This window comes from Polypterus senegalus, chromosome 12 (genome assembly GCF_016835505.1).
Source record: "Polypterus senegalus isolate Bchr_013 chromosome 12, ASM1683550v1, whole genome shotgun sequence".
NCBI lineage: Eukaryota > Metazoa > Chordata > Cladistia > Polypteriformes > Polypteridae > Polypterus > Polypterus senegalus.
In genome coordinates, this window is record NC_053165.1 from 2,258,941 (window position 1) to 2,276,013 (window position 17,073).

At 39.0% G+C, this 17,073-nt stretch overlaps 1 protein-coding gene across 1 annotated transcript in view; it reads left to right on the forward strand.

The window, feature by feature from the left end:
* Positions 1 to 17,073, forward strand: part of fancd2 (FA complementation group D2) — a 47,877-nt gene that overhangs the window by 16,062 nt on the left and 14,742 nt on the right. Inside the window, exons 14-30 of the mRNA XM_039773449.1 lie at positions 162 to 197; positions 1,365 to 1,511; positions 2,034 to 2,168; positions 3,333 to 3,464; positions 4,788 to 4,895; positions 4,987 to 5,096; positions 6,211 to 6,271; positions 8,250 to 8,369; positions 9,915 to 9,988; positions 10,329 to 10,475; positions 10,792 to 10,892; positions 12,471 to 12,586; positions 12,698 to 12,806; positions 13,053 to 13,157; positions 13,397 to 13,500; positions 14,039 to 14,185; positions 16,663 to 16,779. Of these exons, the coding sequence (XP_039629383.1) occupies positions 162 to 197; positions 1,365 to 1,511; positions 2,034 to 2,168; positions 3,333 to 3,464; positions 4,788 to 4,895; positions 4,987 to 5,096; positions 6,211 to 6,271; positions 8,250 to 8,369; positions 9,915 to 9,988; positions 10,329 to 10,475; positions 10,792 to 10,892; positions 12,471 to 12,586; positions 12,698 to 12,806; positions 13,053 to 13,157; positions 13,397 to 13,500; positions 14,039 to 14,185; positions 16,663 to 16,779 (1,869 nt within the window). The remainder of the gene's footprint in view (positions 1 to 161; positions 198 to 1,364; positions 1,512 to 2,033; positions 2,169 to 3,332; positions 3,465 to 4,787; positions 4,896 to 4,986; positions 5,097 to 6,210; positions 6,272 to 8,249; positions 8,370 to 9,914; positions 9,989 to 10,328; positions 10,476 to 10,791; positions 10,893 to 12,470; positions 12,587 to 12,697; positions 12,807 to 13,052; positions 13,158 to 13,396; positions 13,501 to 14,038; positions 14,186 to 16,662; positions 16,780 to 17,073) is intronic.

The window sequence follows — 17,073 nt, forward strand, 5'->3', positions numbered from 1 at the left end:
TGCAGTATACACTATGAACCTTTTTTCATTTTAGGTATCCCAAAGACCTTGATAGGTAGTAAGACTTGAGTAGAATGTCCAGGCTGTGTTTCAGCTCTACAGGTGAATCGTGAGCCCAGAATGCTGTCTCTTCCATGACCTTTACGTTTTTTTCCCCATAGGCCATTGAGAATGTTGACTCTGCTGCTGAACATAAGGTGTGTGCTTATTCAACTTTTTTTGACCTGCTTTTTGATGTGTTAATACTTCCCACTCTGATTCCTATTTATCTGACACAGATACAATTTTGGCATAAATACCTAAAACCACAATGTGTGTATTTTTCGTTTTTATTTTGAGACTGGATTCAAACCAATTTCAATTTTGATTCAGTTCTAATTGGACACATCAGATCAGAGTTTAAACATTCACACTGACTTTTTGCTAGAATGTAGTTTTGCGTATAATGTGACATGTTAATACAATCATGGCAGACAAAGCAAATGATATGTGATGCAAAAAGGAAACAACTTTTATACATAATTGTGCTGCGTTGACTCGCCATATTTAGAATATGACCTCTTCTCAAATTAAGAAAACTGACCGCATTAATAGAAAAACCTGCTGGGATTCTTATTGGCTCCTTTCTCTTTGATATGTTACAACGTATGGTGTAAGCTGAATGTGTGTGTAAACACGTAGGTCACAAGTTAAGCCGTGTAATGTAAACGCCACACATGTCGGATTGGATTTCTTCACCAATTCTGATGTGGGCATTGAGACCTGGCAGTGTTAATGCAGCTTGTGTTGTGTATGAAGTAGTATATCTAAAGTTGGGCATTACGTTTTTGGACAGTTAGGCACTCTGAATTGTTTTTTAAGTATACATGTTTTGATGATGTATCGATGATTATCCATATCTTTCAAATAATGTAAGCTGGGCTTTGTTTGCGATGCTAAAACGTACAGAACTGAATTAGCAAGTAGTCTTTATGAGCGTGAACTCCTCCCAAACCATTGTGGCCAGTACAGTACAGAGGTGTGTGCTCCTGATAACCCTACAGTTGCCTTTGTCAATTCTTATTTCCGTTATTTATGCCTGTACAGTATATTCACAGCTTATCAGTTTTGTGTGACAAATTGTACTCTTTTTGAATGTATTAAGTTTTAATCTTGAAACAAGCGCTTGTCCTAATTTTCTTTAACAATCCTATAGATAATTTAAAATGTTAATTTGTTTAGAAAATTCAACTTTCACATTAATTGTAAAAGTACTGTAACTTATTGTTTCCATATAGTTGGGAGAAAGCAGTGCTGAAATGAAAGACTCATTCAGATTAATGGTAGCCTGGTATGAGTTTAATTTTTGAATTCTCTGCTCCCAGGTGATTGATCTCTTAGTACTCCTCATCTTACATGTGGTAAATGCCAATAACAGTCGTCGGGGGGCAGAAAAGGTTCTCCGAAACAAAGTGAGAGGAGGACAAATTCGAGAATCTTTACTCCGAGCTGCTGTCAGGGACCATGCTGTGGTGAGTCAAGTCGTGGGACTGGAATACATTTGCTTTGTGTCATTTTTTGGACCCACTTTATGAGCATTAATAGCAGTCTGGTAAAGACCAGACATTTTTTCCAATATGAAAGGTGCATAATTTAAAAATGATATTTTTAATCTGGGTGTCACATGGGTGCATTTGTTAAAATTGAACTTTATTGTCTGCTCGGTCACCGTCTGTGTGGAGTTTCTCCTGTTTTCTTTCAAATTCCAGATGCGTGCTCTTTTAGGTTGATTGGAAAGCTTGAGTTAGCTCTGTGTGACAGATTAGCTGATGTCCCATCCAGGATTAGATCCTGCTTTGTTTCTCCTTCTGCCAAGCGCTCCAGGGCTTCGCAGGCAAACAAACATGTGAATGATGTGATCTGAGTAAGAAACAAGTGGAGTCCATAACTGGAAAAAATAGAAGATCAACATTTTTACCATAAAATATCCTTTTTACTGCAAAACATGTTTAGAGATTCTTGATTTGTGCATTGTGCTCGTTGTGATTTCACAGGTCGTCCGAGCCTACTTCCCTTCCATTCTTTCTCTTGCTCAGTCTCTGCTGTGCTCAGCTGACCCCAGCACAGTCACTTTTGGAAGTTTAATGTACCGGGAAGCATTTAACTACTTTGACTCCTACTGCCAACAGGTTAGTGCGTCTTTTTAATCACCCGGTAGGTGCTTATCCAAAGCTGTATGTGTCACTTTCAGTCTTGTATTTGAAACATTCCCTTCTGAGGTTCATATGACTTTTAATTTGAATTATTTTTTCCTCTCTTTTTCTTGTCATGTCATACCCTGTGAGATATTGCAAAGGTGTATTGGTGTTTAGTTTATTGGCACATGTGCCACTGTGCTGTTTTATCAGCATCGTTGTAATTGGTCAGGGTTGTAGGGGAGATGTTGATGTTCATATTAGCAGCAAATACAATATTATTAAAATAATATAAAATAAAAATGTCCTGTGAACGCAGAGGCTTTTTAAAAATCTTGTCTTTATTCTTATTTCACTGCCACTAAGCTGATTCTGTTTGTTTAGTTTAACAAGTTTCAGTAACAATATCCAGACAAACATATTTATTATAACTTTGAAATGGTATCTCTTAGTGTGTTGGAGTGAACAGATGCTGTGCTCGTGTACGATGTTTTAGTCAGCTTGTCATAAGGGTTGTTCCCTTGTCGTCTTGTATTATCTTCAAAGTTTAAACACCCAGTATTTCACTGGAAATATGACTTTGTCCCTGAAATTTGTAAAAGCTAAGAAAACAAAAAGGCCACCTACACTTGGCCACTGTCCCCTGTCCTGAAATCACCACCTCTTGTTTTGATTGACAGAAGCAGAGCGGTATGGAAGGTGAAAAGCCGTGGCCGTTTTCAAACTTAAATTCATGTTCACTTTCTTGTTAATGTTTTGAATCATTGTGAATGAACATGCTGTCCGTGCAGATTCCTCTGTTCTCCACAAATACGAAACCAAAGGTGTGCTTGCCTTCTGTTGTTGAGGGTCTCGGACGCTGCCGTTAGGGTATGAGTAACATTACTTAGCTGTCAGAAATACAGGGTGAGAGATGGCGTTTGTTTTACCTGAACCTGTCCGGTTTGCTTCTTGTGTGCCACTGACATGCACTTGTTACTCAAGAAGCTCCTGACCACATTCAGTGAATCGACTTTGGATAGAAAGAGACGATTCTCTGAGTTGAGTCAGTGCAGTAGGCTCTTGGGTGTTTACGACTATTTGTTTCACAGTCCCAGTATATATTATGATAGTTATTAAAAGTGAAAGTGGTCTCATTTTGATGTGTTCTGCTTACAGGAGGTGGTGGGCTCTCTTGTCACTCATGTGTGCAGTGGATATGAGAATGAAGTCGATGTCTCTTTGGAGATCCTCTCTGAACTAATAGCCCAGCGGCCAGCTGACATGGCTCTCTATGCTGTGTTTGTCAAGGTGAGCGTCGTTCCTTTTAAAGAAGAGCTTGTCTGTGGTTTTGACAGCAGAGAAGAGCTTTCCTTTATTATTTGGGGGGGCGTTTCCTTTATTCCTGACTAGGTAACTTTGTGTTGTAAAGTTATAAATTACTGACTACTTAAATCGGGACACAAAGAAAATGATTGGCTTACTTGATAATCATGCATGTTAAGTAGTGTTGCTTTTCATTTTCTTTTTCTTTAATCTAATAGATGCTCTTTTTATTCAAAAATATTAGGGAAAGAAGCGGGTGTTGTGATTAGATGTAATCTTTAGTGGACGTTATCTAAGAATGTCTGTTCCATGTGCTTGCAGTTGAAAATCGTGGTTCGGAACGGGAGGTGTTTGTATGTTGGTACACATCATCGGCTGCTGCTCGCATTTGTAGTCGTTGTGTTCATGCAGCAGCAACAGCTTTTCATTGTGAATTTCAGTTTAAGAAAATATTCATAATAAAATAATAAGACAAACCATTTAATATCAATTAGAATATACTGTATCTGTCTCTTTTGTTGCATGTTAAAATGTCTGATCACATATCTTTGTCCTTTCTAATGGACAAATTACTCCGCAATCCCCACTTCAGTACCATCCGCTTATCTTTTTGACCATAAAATTGTGTACAAGTTGAGTGGTGCCAGAGCCCAAATAACCAGTGTGTGTGACTTTATGCTCTTGTAGTGGCCCAGCTTCCCAGTGTCGTATTACATAAAACCAGCTTTGGTGACGAGCACAGGGTAAACACAAAGTGGCTTTTAAAACATGGTTTAACTTTGGCTGTGTGGCCAGTGAACTGAAACCTCCTCTGGTGCCCCCGGACCGTGAGCATCAGTTACCCACCGAAGGTCACATGTCCAGTGCACTTCTCCTGCCGTCCAGCCTGTCAAGTGGGTGTCCCAGCCTACGACTGCCTTCCAGTTTTAGTCAGAAAGCTGATTATCCTCTCCAGACCATTTGGAGGGCTCATTTTCTCTTTCTGTAAACCGTTGTTCAGAATTGAAACTGTTCTTTCTTAAGGAAAGCTTCTAATGTTTTTGTATTCTAATATACCCGTAAAACAGTATTGATATCTCAGAAAGCAGAAGTCGTTGTCTTTAGATATTGGTAATAAATCTGTTTTATAAAATTGTTTTCAGCATTTACATTCTCAAGCTCCCAGGCACATCCAGTTATTTTGCTTTGTCAGTTATTGTGAAATATCCATTTACTGTTAAACTGGCATAATTTTGCAATACAACTTTGATTCAACAAAAGAATTTATTGCATGCTTTAAATTAGGATCATTGCTGTTCCATTTTGCAGGGCATACTGGATTACATGGAAAACCTCAGCCCTTCACAGATCCGCAAGCTCTTCTGTATCCTGAGCACCTTGGTATTCAGCCGAGGCACTGATAGTTGCCACATTCAGGTTAGTGTCATCTGATTTACTTCTTTATTTATTGCTCGGTTGCAATACGTGCAAATCGTTTTAATACTTCTCTTTTGTGGTGTTGCTGTAGGATGACATGCACATTGTAATTCGAAAGCAGCTCTCCAGTACTGTGGCAAAATACAAAAGAATTGGCATCATTGGTGCTGTGATGGTAGTTGGAAGTATGGCTGCAGTCAGGTAACCCAATTAGAATCTCAGCAGGCTTTTTATTTTTTATTTCTTTTATTATTATTATTCCTTTTATTGTTCACGTGATATATTTGGTGAATGCTTTAATTCAAGAAACCTTACAAAATGAGGGTATATTACAGAAAATCTGTTATAATGGTTTTGGTAGGTTAGGCATCCCTGAGCATGATGCGATTGTTTCCAGTGTAATGTCTTACGATGTATGTATTGTGTTTGGTAGACAGACAGACAGACAGACAGAACGTGTTCCCAGGGGGTTAGGGTTAAGTAAATGTGTGTGTGTGTGATATAAAAGATACAGAAAAAGATAATAAAACAATATAAAGGAGCCCCAGTAGCGTTTCTTGACGCACTTCTGCTGAGCAATTCCTTGGCTGAAAGTATTATGGTATGCTTAACTTGTGAAGGAATCAAGCAGTTAGTTAGGTATGGCAGTTTTACAATGCTGAAATAGCAGAATCAAAATGAACAAAATCAATTGATGGGAGTGTTCATTTTCCTTAGTACAGTTCACTGTTTTTAATTTTGCATTTGTTCACAATTATAAAACTTTTCATTTGGAGCAAATGTTTTAAATAAACACTAATCACTATTGCAATTTTGTACAGTATATGGCATTTTTTTTCCATCCTTCCAACCATTCTTAATTTTACTTAAATTTTAATTGGCACTCCCTTTCTTTTTCAGAAAATGTTTAATTCACAATCACTTTCATTTCAAATATATTTACAGTGTTTACATGAAACATTTTCTTTCCAAGTCCTAACTGATTCTGAGTAGTAGAAGACAACAGACAAGAGCACATGCCACATGCCCTCAACAAGACGCCATTGGTTTTGCCTTTCGTACACATAATGGACTTTCAGATGAGCACTGACATCAGTTTTGTTATTCATAAAGATCAGAGCAGGGAGGGAAGTGACTGTGCGCTACGAAGGCCAGTGTCCAGCCCACTACATTTGATTTAGTTTCTTTGAGGATTTTGGGGTACGTGTCAAAAGAGTTTGACTTCTTTCAATATGTGGATGGATCCCTCATGTACAGAATCAGTAATATAAAACTGAATACAACCACTGTTACCATATTGTCTCTCTTTTTGCAGAACAATGACGGACAATCCGGATTGTGATCAAATGCTCATATCTAAGGAATGCTGTAGGCAGGTGAGGGATGTGTTTGACTAATGTGCATAGACGAAGAAGAGTTTATAACAGCGAGTGTATTGTTAGGGTCCTAGGGTGACCCTCTTAATCATATGGCCCTTAGAAGAATTCCTCATACTCTTACCACACTGTCAAGGAATGTAGTTTAGGACGGCTCTCTTCCCTTTCATATTTGTAATACCAGGCAATTACAAAGACTACCAGAATTGGCAATTTGCACATTTATATATAGATTACATATAACGTTTCAATCTTCAAATATTATAACTAGTGCCGTAAGCAAATAGAATGTAGCTTTGCAAACCATCCATCCTGACAGTCCTAGATGTGTAGTTTCAGACGGTACATAAACTTTTATATTCACACTTGGTTCTCATTTTAGCCAGCACATTATCTGGATAAGGCCTGGTCAAAATGTGGCCTCCAGGGGAGACTTGGTCTTCTCCTCCGTGGATGGAGAAATGGCAGAGAGAGAGCGTGCCACTGCAAGCCTCCCTCTTCGTGCCACTCTGTAGCTCCTGACACAGCACCTGGACACTTCCGTGCCATTCACCGTACGAACAGCGTGGGCACAATCCAGCCCACAGTTCAACTGCATTGTTCAGTTGCAGCCTGTTCATGTCCTAGCCACATGTATTCCCCATGCTAGATGGCCTAGAGTTTTGGAGATTTTATAGAAGCTAGTTTTAATCTGCAGTAACTACGGTTGGTTTTTATTTCTTTCTTAGTATACATTTTTATCAAAATATTACACCATTCTCTTAGCAAAAGAGAGCAAATTTAGGCTGTTGAAGGAACTAACATTTACCATCTTGCTTATTTCCTTCAGCAAGATGTATCCTTTTCAGCTCTTGAGCACAGTAGTTATTTGTTAAATTTAATTATTTCTGTAAGAACTCAATCTTTAGAGAATACAGAAAAATTGTAAATTGCATTGATTTACCAAGAGAAGCGCTAACTTGTTTGAAATACGCTACTTTAGTGGCAGGTAGCAGCATCACAGCATTTAAATCACTGGTTTGAGTTCAAGCTGGGACTCCATCTGTGTGAAGGCTGTGTGTGCTCTAGTGCTGTCAGATTAAAGCTAACTATTTGAATATAATTTGCAGGTCTCATTCGAAGGCAAAAGCAGACATATGAGAGAGACGGCACTTTTTGAGAGTGTAGATACAGCAGGCTGAGTGAACTGGTGCTCTTGTGTCCGGCAGGCTGAGTGGTTTATGACTTTGTCACCCAGTCATCAGTACTGTACGAGACTTAACACCAGACGACGCTGCAGATTCTTCACTTTTATTGTTACCACAATAATACAGTATTAGAAAATAAAAAAAGCATGTACATCCACAATGGCCGGAATCATTAACCTACCTAACTTTGAATATATTAATAATCTATTTGCTTATTTTTGGTTTGAATATTCAGACCTTATTTTTGGCTAATTTGACAGCCCTGCTGTGCTCCAGGTTTCCTGTCGGGTAGGCATGGTGAAAGATTTGAATTATAAATAAAAACTGACTGATTGCATAAGCATTCAACACCCTTGAGTCCAGGTGTCTTCTAGATATATTGTGTATATGTATGTTTTTAAATATGTAATCTATATCATTTTAAATATATATGAAATCCCTTTTGACGGGACACACGCTGCAGTGGGATGTGCCTGCCTCCTCCATACTTGACTCTGTGGGCCAGTGCAGTTTGCAAGGTGACTTCTGCCTTCTCGGTGGCTTTACTCACAAGCCTCCTCCTTTTTTGGAGTTTTTCTGTCATTTTTAACGAGAAGTCCTTGAGCAGTGTATTGAAGTTAGAGGTTAGGCTTTCAGATTTTATATGTGGTCCATATTTTCTAAAGGGAAGCACATTTCTAAAGACACAAGCTTGTAAGAGATGCAGGTATAGATCTTTTACTACACTTTTACTGATAGGAGAAAAATACTGTAATCTTGCAATACATATGCAATATTCTTCTCTCACATAGGCAATTTCTCTGTTGGAGCTGGTGCGTTCATGTAGCGAGTCTTCTCCTGAGGCATCGGCCCTTTATTATGATGAGCTGGCTAACCTGGTGCAAACTGGCAAACTAGACCCTCAAGTGCAGGTGAGTTGTGCTTGTGATTGCTTCTGTATTGGGCAATTTATTGTAAAGCCCGTGTCCAATTTAAAAATAAGTAAATAATAATCAGAAATGTGTAAACTTGGATTAGGAAGGGAAAGAGTGCAGTGTCCCCAAGAGAAGAGTTTAAATAACCTGGAGAACTTTTAAAGGGTGTGGTGATTTATGAGGGTCCTTGTTTGGTCGAGTGGCTGCAGTACTCCAGTCATACCCCTGAACAGTGGTGCTAAAGTGAGAGTTTTACATTTACCTTCAGTCCACCTCCCCTGTGGCTCATAGGCTGTGGCTACTGACCATAGGAATAATGAAGTACAGTAACTGGCACTTGTGAGTGAAATGAGGCTCCTGGGCTTGGTTGCCCGTATACCCTCTGTGAGTGGTTAGGCTCAAAAGTGCAGGAGGACCTCTGAGTAGAGCTGCTGTTTCTCCATACCCGCTGAAGCTGAGGTGGTTTTGGCATCCAGTGTGAATGTCCCCAAAGTGCCTTCCATGGGAGATAAAGCCCCGTTAAGAGACACTCGGGCGGATGTCTCAGCAAGGGCATGCTTGAAGAGTTAAAGTGCAAGAATCAGAATATCTGTTTAGATGATCAACTCGGCCTGTAACTGCTGGAGTCTTCACTTAGAAATGTGAATTGAAGATGATGATGATTTTAATGAGAACTGATAAGGAGTTTACAGCCATGCCAAGCTGATTCATTGTGCCTTAATCAGATGAGAAGGAGCTTTGTTTTTGACTACGCCTAAACTTGGTGTAAAGTTAATTAAGAGGGTACTTTTAAGAACTTGAATGCAAATTTATTCTTTTACTTGGGACTGTGCAGTCTCTACAGGTATGCATCACTTAACATCCACAGTACGATCTCTGAAATATGATTTGGATGTTGTGTGAAGACCGTATGACAGTCTTTTGCTTTTTCCTTAAGTCTCTTCGTGCCCTAGCAGTGATCGCCAGCGTCTTGAGAGGGGTGTTTGGTTCTCATTCTGCAGCATTAGAAGCTTCTTCATATCTGATAAAGGTCCCACTTACATTTTCATTGGCCTTGTAGCGTTCAGTGGAGCTTTTTCTTTAATAGCTTGGAGATTTTTTTTCTGTGTGCTTTCAGGATTGTCGTGTGACATGCCTAAATCGCAAGGAACAGCATTAGTTCATTTTTACCAATCGTCAATATTTCTCTCCTGCTTCTTGCTGCAGCTATCACTAACGCTGGTTTTGCTGCATTTGGAAGCCATAATGCACTTCACTGTAATATTTTTAGGAAGTGAAACGGAGATAATGCTACAGCACTCTCAAGATGTGATGCTGCCAACAAGGACATGTATGCGGTCAGATGTTGCTCGAGTGAACATTATGTGGCGCATTTCTGCATTCAAATCATTTTTTATTCGTTTAAATATCAGCTTTTTGGAATTGTGATAAATCAAAATAAAATATTTATTCATGTGAAGGTCAGTGAGGAATTTGTTTTTTGTGTGATAGAGCATGTCTATATATGTAAAAAGGAAGAGTTTGTTTTTTTTTTTTTTGCAGGAATGGATCGGAAAAACTGTGCTTGAAGATTTCCAAGAAGATTTTATTGTAGACCAGGGACCTGAACTGAAAGGGTAAGGGCTAAACACTTGATTGGCCTTCTTTAGTGCCTGTAAAGGTGTGGCGTCTAATCAATATATAAAATAAATGGGGATGTTCTCCATAATTTTTTACCAGATTAATCAAGTTGGGTCATTTGGGAAATACTGGACGCCTTTACCCAAGTGATGATAAAATGGTTTCAGAGAATCTATAGATGCAGGGGTCTGATGGCTTAGCAGAAAAGTCACGTCATCAAAGGGGCCGTTTTTATTGTTTAGTAATGTGAATGAGAAATGGCAGATACTATTCGGTCAATTTGGGGAAAAGTAATAATGGGGAAAAAAGAATTCTTATAACCTGCTTGCATTGCAGGACATTTCCTTTCCCTCCATTGTTAATGTATAATTTGGATGAGGATGATAATGAAGAAGGAATTGCAGTCAATCTTCTGCCTTTACTTGCTGAAGACATTCTTCAAAAAAGCCATCAATGGAATCCTCCTGGGCAAAGCACCAAGAAGTGGGTAACGCTAAACTGTATAAAAAGCCCTTTGTGTTTTCTGTACCCCATCTCTCAATACCGCCAGTGCTTATTTTTTCTAGTTTTGTAATTATGATGATTCCTTACGCTTTATAATCTACAATGAGCATAAATTACACCTGACTCAGTTACTGATACATTTCAGAATTCTGAAATCTGCCATGATTTATACACAAGTTACTTTGACCCTGCTCTCCACTGGGTAGTGTACAATATCTGGTATTTTTATAGGCACTTGTGTGACTTTTCATTTGAGGTTTTATTAAATTGAGATTGTTGGTGCTTTTATTTACAGGAGGGTTTCGCCTTTGTGCTTGGCTTCCTTCTTCCGTCTTTTACGCTTTTGTGAAGAGAGGCAGTATGAAGGAGATCTGGAGGAGATTGATGCATTGCTGGGTAGAGGATACTTTTCATTTTAAGTTGTTACTAAAGAATTCTACTGTTGTTTCTAAAGTGATACCGATGAGACTCCTCTATCTGACGTCCAAGACCAGAACACCATATCTACAAGACGTAAACTTCATAAATGGGTGAAGGCTTAAAAATATACATTCTCTTTCTCCGTTTATGGTTCGTACTTGGTGAGAAACTAGAGTAATTATTAAACAAAGTCTTCAAAACATTCTTAATGTAATAAACAGAATAATAAGGTTTATTTATAACAAAGATTGATCTCTATGACTACTGATGCAGAACAACAAACAGCAGAAAACATAAATCTTAGTTGGCTTAATTTTCATTCACTCTTTTTCTTAATAAATGAGCACAAACTAATGAATTGCTTCTCCACTTTTTACTTCTTGTCTAAGTAATTGCTCAAGGAAGCATTACTCACATGGGACTGACTTTTAAATGTTTGTGGTCTTTCAGTTCTTGAATGAACGAAACCTTAATGTGATTCATAAGTTACTAAGACCTGTTGATCCTCTTCAGGGTCGTCGTCACTCTTTGTTTCAGTCTTTTGTCGTTGCCCTCAGTTGTTGCACATTAGGACTTAGAAAAGCTAAAGATTAGGCCTCGTGTGTTTTATTAATTTCAGTTCAACTAACGCAAACTCCCAGAACTTCACATGCTAATACGTTCTTTCTTTGGCTTTACCTCACTAAAAGGTTAGAATCGGTTTTAATCTCGGCAACAAAAATATGATGCACTGATACTTCTGAATTCTTCAACCTTCTGTGCCCACAGACAGTTTGGGCAGAAATGGAAGGAAAAAGATTAGTAACAAGGAAATGAAAGAAGTGCTAAAGTGTAGGAAGAGTAAAGAGATGTGGGTACCCTGGTGTCTCATTCACAAAGGTGGGCAAGTGAGGGACTGCTGATGCTGCAAGTGAACGCGGTGCTAAATCAGTTTCTAAACTGAGTGTGCAGCTTGGCTTTGGGAGACTTGCACAGGCTGCATAAATTCACAGTTGGGGGTCTGTGGTGTTCACTCATGGGGCCATAAGTTACACTTTTTTATTCAGGTGTGCAGTTTACTATAGGGAGCAAGTAACTTACCAGACCCTGAGAAGAAATGCCAAAGTGGCACTGGCACAGTTTGCCTTTTCTAGCAGAGGGCCTGATCCTAAGTCAGGTTTTTTTTTTGCCTCTAGTAGTAGTTTGCTTCTTCCTCTGCTCATGACTTTCCCTCTTCTGTCCTGCTACAGTAGGCCTCTGTCTAACGGTGACCTTTTATATGTGTCTGTTTTCTCCACACTACTAAAACTCTGTGTTAGATGCAAGATCTCATAAACCCCTACAGAGAAACGGAGTAAAACATTTTAACACACTGAAAACTGCCATCTTATATGTTTCAATAAAGCAATGTAGTTTAAAGCACAAAAATTGGTTTAAATTTCAGCTTGCTGTATGTCACCAAGTACATTTTTTTGTTCGGTTCTTACTGATTTTTGCTTGTTATGCAGTAATAGAGTAATATATTAGTGATATTTTAAGAAGCTTTTTGACGTAAGTGGCCTTTTTCTCTTACAGGCTGTCCTTTAATTTTAACTGATGTTGGAGTGGTTGATAAGATGGAAAGTCTTTCAAAACTGGAGAAGGACTTCCTGTGCACGTTACTATTTTACACTATCAACTGGTTTAGAGAGGTCAGTAGATGATATTTACAAGTTGGCCATTTTTACTGAATGGTGCATTCTTGTGGCATTTAATCTCTTGAAAAGCATAAAGTCCAGAAATCTTTTTTTTTTTTTTGACAGGTGGTAAATGCATTTTGTAGGCAGAAGGACCCAGAAATGAAGGGCAAGGTGATGATAAGGTTGCAGAACATTACATACCTGCAGACGGTTCTGGAAAGGTGCTTAGCAGGTTAGCATCAGCAACCTGGAGGCCTTGAATGTGACATACAAATTGGTAATATTTCAGAAAGGATTCATGTAGCGGTTAATTCATAAACATTGAGTACATCAGAGTTTTATTAAGTGCATTAGAATGTGACAGCAACACATACTCCTCCTCATCGCTTGCATAAAGGTAGTAGTGATCTGTTGTAAAATTCTTTGTTTTAAGGTTAATAAATTGTAAGCGCCTTACTGTCTTCTGTGTTTATCTCAGCCACTTCATCTTTCATTCCTCCTCTCGCCCATTTTGATTCGGAGACTCTAGAAGCAGCAAGCATTCCTCCTTGCATTGCACTTCCTACAAAGAAGGGAAGCAAAGGTACCAATCTGCTTTGCTTATTTTAAAAGGTAGAGTCTTCATCCGTTATGTTTTTGAACCTGAATTTTAAATAATCGGAGGCTTTGACTGTAGGTTTCTATTTTATTGCAGTAATACAGATTGCCTGTTTGTTACAACTTTTTGATGTGATATCCTAGCTCCTCCACTATTAAGACTAAGCTTGTTTGGGTTATTAGAGTCTCTGATTATGCAACTAAGTGATTTGACGCTCTCTTAAGACAGTACTAGCCAAAAGAAAAAAGCAAAGAACCGAAAGAACTCGTCGGGAGACAGCACTCAGTTTGAAGATGGAGGAGAAGCGGAAGAGACACCGCAGGATAAGGTAAAGGTTTGCATTGTGCACACTGAAGCCAACATAGTTTGCCTTTTTTGCTGCAGTTCTGTTGTCTACCTAATCTTGAAACCTGCAAATGTGTTTTAAATGCGCTGTCGTATGCCTTTGTCTGGCTATGTGGCCTGGTTCATGTTCATTTTGTACATCTGTCTTGTTCAAAAAAGATCTAACGCATCCTATATGTCAGTAAAATCTCATCTTCTTTAGTACTTGATAGGCTTCTTTGAAAAATGATAGTTATTTTTATTGTATAATTATGTGGCTGGATTAATATGTATGCAGCATACACCTCTCCTGGCTGGAATTCAGCCACACATTTGTTTTGCTCGGGCAGAATCTGCGGAGCTTTTACAAACAGTTGCAGCCATCCTAGTGTTTGCTGTAGACTGAGTTGCACAAAAGTTTGAATTGGTGAGAAAAAATGAACTGTTTGAATTGATCAGGCATAAGTTTTCACTTTTAAAATCTGCGTATCTGTAATGCTCCCAGTTTATGATAAGATTGTAATAGTAGTCATCGTTTGCAGGATCTCAAGGAGAAAGAAGATGTAAAGTCAGATTTGGGTCTGGATTCTTACAGGGCTTACTTCCGAGAGCTTGATATTGAGGTCCTGAATGTCCTGAAAAGTGGCCTTCTCACAAGATCCCTCCTTGACAGTGAAGAGCACACCAAGGTTAAATTAAATGAATCTATGAATTGTCTTTACTCTCTTTAAAATAAAAATATGGTTGAATTTATTAGCATTTGCTAACTATGTAAAGAAACCCTTTCAGTTTATTTTGATACTAATTGGTAGCAACTGTTATGCTGGGAAGGTATTCTCTTCTTTCTAAGTCTTCCCCAAGATAAAAAATTAATTTTGTCATGTGTTAATTACAAAAAGCAATGTAACATCCTTAAATATGTGCGCAGTATCAAGGTCTCCGCAGTAAGTTTCTGTTCCTAAACTGTTACTAAAGCAAGAAAGTAAATTAAGAGAGAAGCTCTCAAGGAGTATAAATGAACCCAAGACTGATGGAAATCGCTGTTAATTAGTATGCAAATTCATCACATACAGCAACACCAAAGTACGCCTTAACTTGTCAATTATCAGTCCTGTACCTTGATGTTTAAAAGACCTCAGAGGCCAGTAATGATCTCATACTTGGATACGACATGAACGGTTACTTAACTCGAGCTCTCCATTAGCTCTTTATTCCAGAACAGATTCTAGGAGCTTCGGCCTTAAGTGCTAGCAGGATGGCCCAAAGTGGCTGCCTTTTCCAGCAGGAGAGACTAACCTGTAAAGGCCACAAGGGACACTAAGCGAATTGTTTCAAACAGGTGCTAACTGAAATAGATGGTTTGGATTAAAAACAAAAAAGGCTAACCAAGGAAACAACACTTGCATTATTTTTACCACTGGCTTAACGGCCATTTTCCAGTTTTATTCCGGTTAGTTCATTGTCATCTAAATCTTTTACACCTTCAGCCCTTTGCAGCCCTGGAAGGACACTATAGTCTCTAATAAAGTAGCAGGAACTGCAAAAAAAGAGCAAATCGCATAAAACGGGGGTTGGGGGGGGGGGCTGCCAGCCACAGTGCTTGAGCATCACCTAATTACAAAGTAACTGAGACGGTCAAAGTGCATTCTATAAAGCATAAACACCAAAAAAGGTCGGGCCATGGACAGAGCGCAGGCATAAACAGGACTTGGACCATCTAGAACTTCACATCAGGCAATAACAGGTCATCAAGGCAAAGTGCGTCTCACAAGTGTCACTTCCTTGGTGCGTGGTGTTCAATGGCCACAGTGACTGAAGTCATTACTTAAGTACACAAGTTTTTTTCAGAAAAGCCAATTGTGTTGTGTTTTTGTGTTTTACGGACTGAAAGTGTTAAGAAGACCTTACTTCAGCAGTGCTTTTATACAGAGATGCATTTAGTGTTTAGGGCTGTTAACGCCACTGGCATAAAACAAAAGTAACGTTGTCCATGGATACAAAGTAATCTCAATTAGCCTCTTAGAAGCACATTGGAGGGGTACATGGCAGGGAGAACTTTGCTTGGCCAAGGGTTCTACCACAATAGCACAGTACATAGGAAAGTCTTTTCGACGCCTCTGAGGGAGACGGGCAAAAAGGGAACTTCATTGTATGCCACTGTAAAAAGGAGGTCAGCATACCCCTATTGGGCATGTGAAACAATGGCAGAGATAGAAATGGAGTTCAGAAAGCAGTCTGAGTAGAAGTAGGGAGACCCAGGAGTGCTTCATGATCTGTCACGAGAGAGAGGCCATGAAGAACTGGCCAGAGGTCACACAAGTTCCTGCTGACAGACCACACCACAGTGTCCCTTGCTGGGGAAGCTTATGTCTGGGTGGTCAGAAGGAAACCAGCAAAAGATGATGGTGTGATAATGTGACAAATGAAAGGATGTTTTAAAAAAAACACCATAAGAAATGTATCATAAAAAAGAACTAAAAGGAGAAAAAAGTCCGATCCATGGCACCTGAAATTAAGCTTAGTGTTTGGAGGAAGAAGTCAGAGTTGTGTGTGAATGAAAGAGAGAGAGCAGGGACTGAACAAAAGGGTACCCTATATGACCACATTTCACCAATCCTCTGGTCACTTCATTGGCTCCCTATTCACCTCCGTATCGAATACAAACTTTGTATCCATGGAAATGCTCCACAATATCTGAAGGAACTCCTTGTATTACAATCCACTACAAGAAACCTCCGGTTTGCAAATACCCACCACCTTCGCCCCCCTAGGACCAAACGTCATACATTGGGTGACCGAGCCTCTGCACTGGCTGCTCCCTACCGGAGAGCCTGAGAACACCGCAGATTGTGGGCCGTTTGAAAAAACGGCTAAAGACTTTTCTATTTAGGAAAGCTTATTAACAAGAATGCTACTAATTATTGTTGTTTTATCTCTGTTTTTAACTTTTTATGTAGCACTTTGAGATTTACTTCAAATGTAAAGTGGCCTATTATTATTATATTATTATGTACTTCATGTTCTGTTCTCTTCCCTGCCTTAAATGCTTAATGTTATAATAAGCACAACTGTTTTGGTACATTTCATCTCTGGCGTCACTTCAGGTATGGAGAAATGGCACAAGGCTGCTGTGTCTCATTACAGCTTCTGAATCTTCTTTTTGCAGGTTACAGAGGTTCTGCAGCTGGGACCAGTGGAGCTTGCTTTTTTGTTGGAAGACTTGTCCCGAAAACTCGAGTACAGTCTCAGCATCTCGTCTGCCAAGAGGGCGCCTTTCCTTAAAGTACGTTCAGTTTGCTTCACCCCAGAGTATTTTCACTGGATTTTTAAGATCTTGCAGGCATTTTAAAAACGTGTCCATTGGCAGCGTCTTCACATATTTATTTCAAACGGGGTATTTTTTTGTGCAATAAATGTTTATAAAATACAGAAAGGATTCACATTTTTGAACATTACTAAATATTCTTTTGTTCCTACATTGAGCTAATTAATTTCACTGCATTTATCTAACATACTTGGTAGAAACATTTTTCGTTTGAGTGCTTTTTGTTTTTTGTATGATGGATCAAGGCAGGTT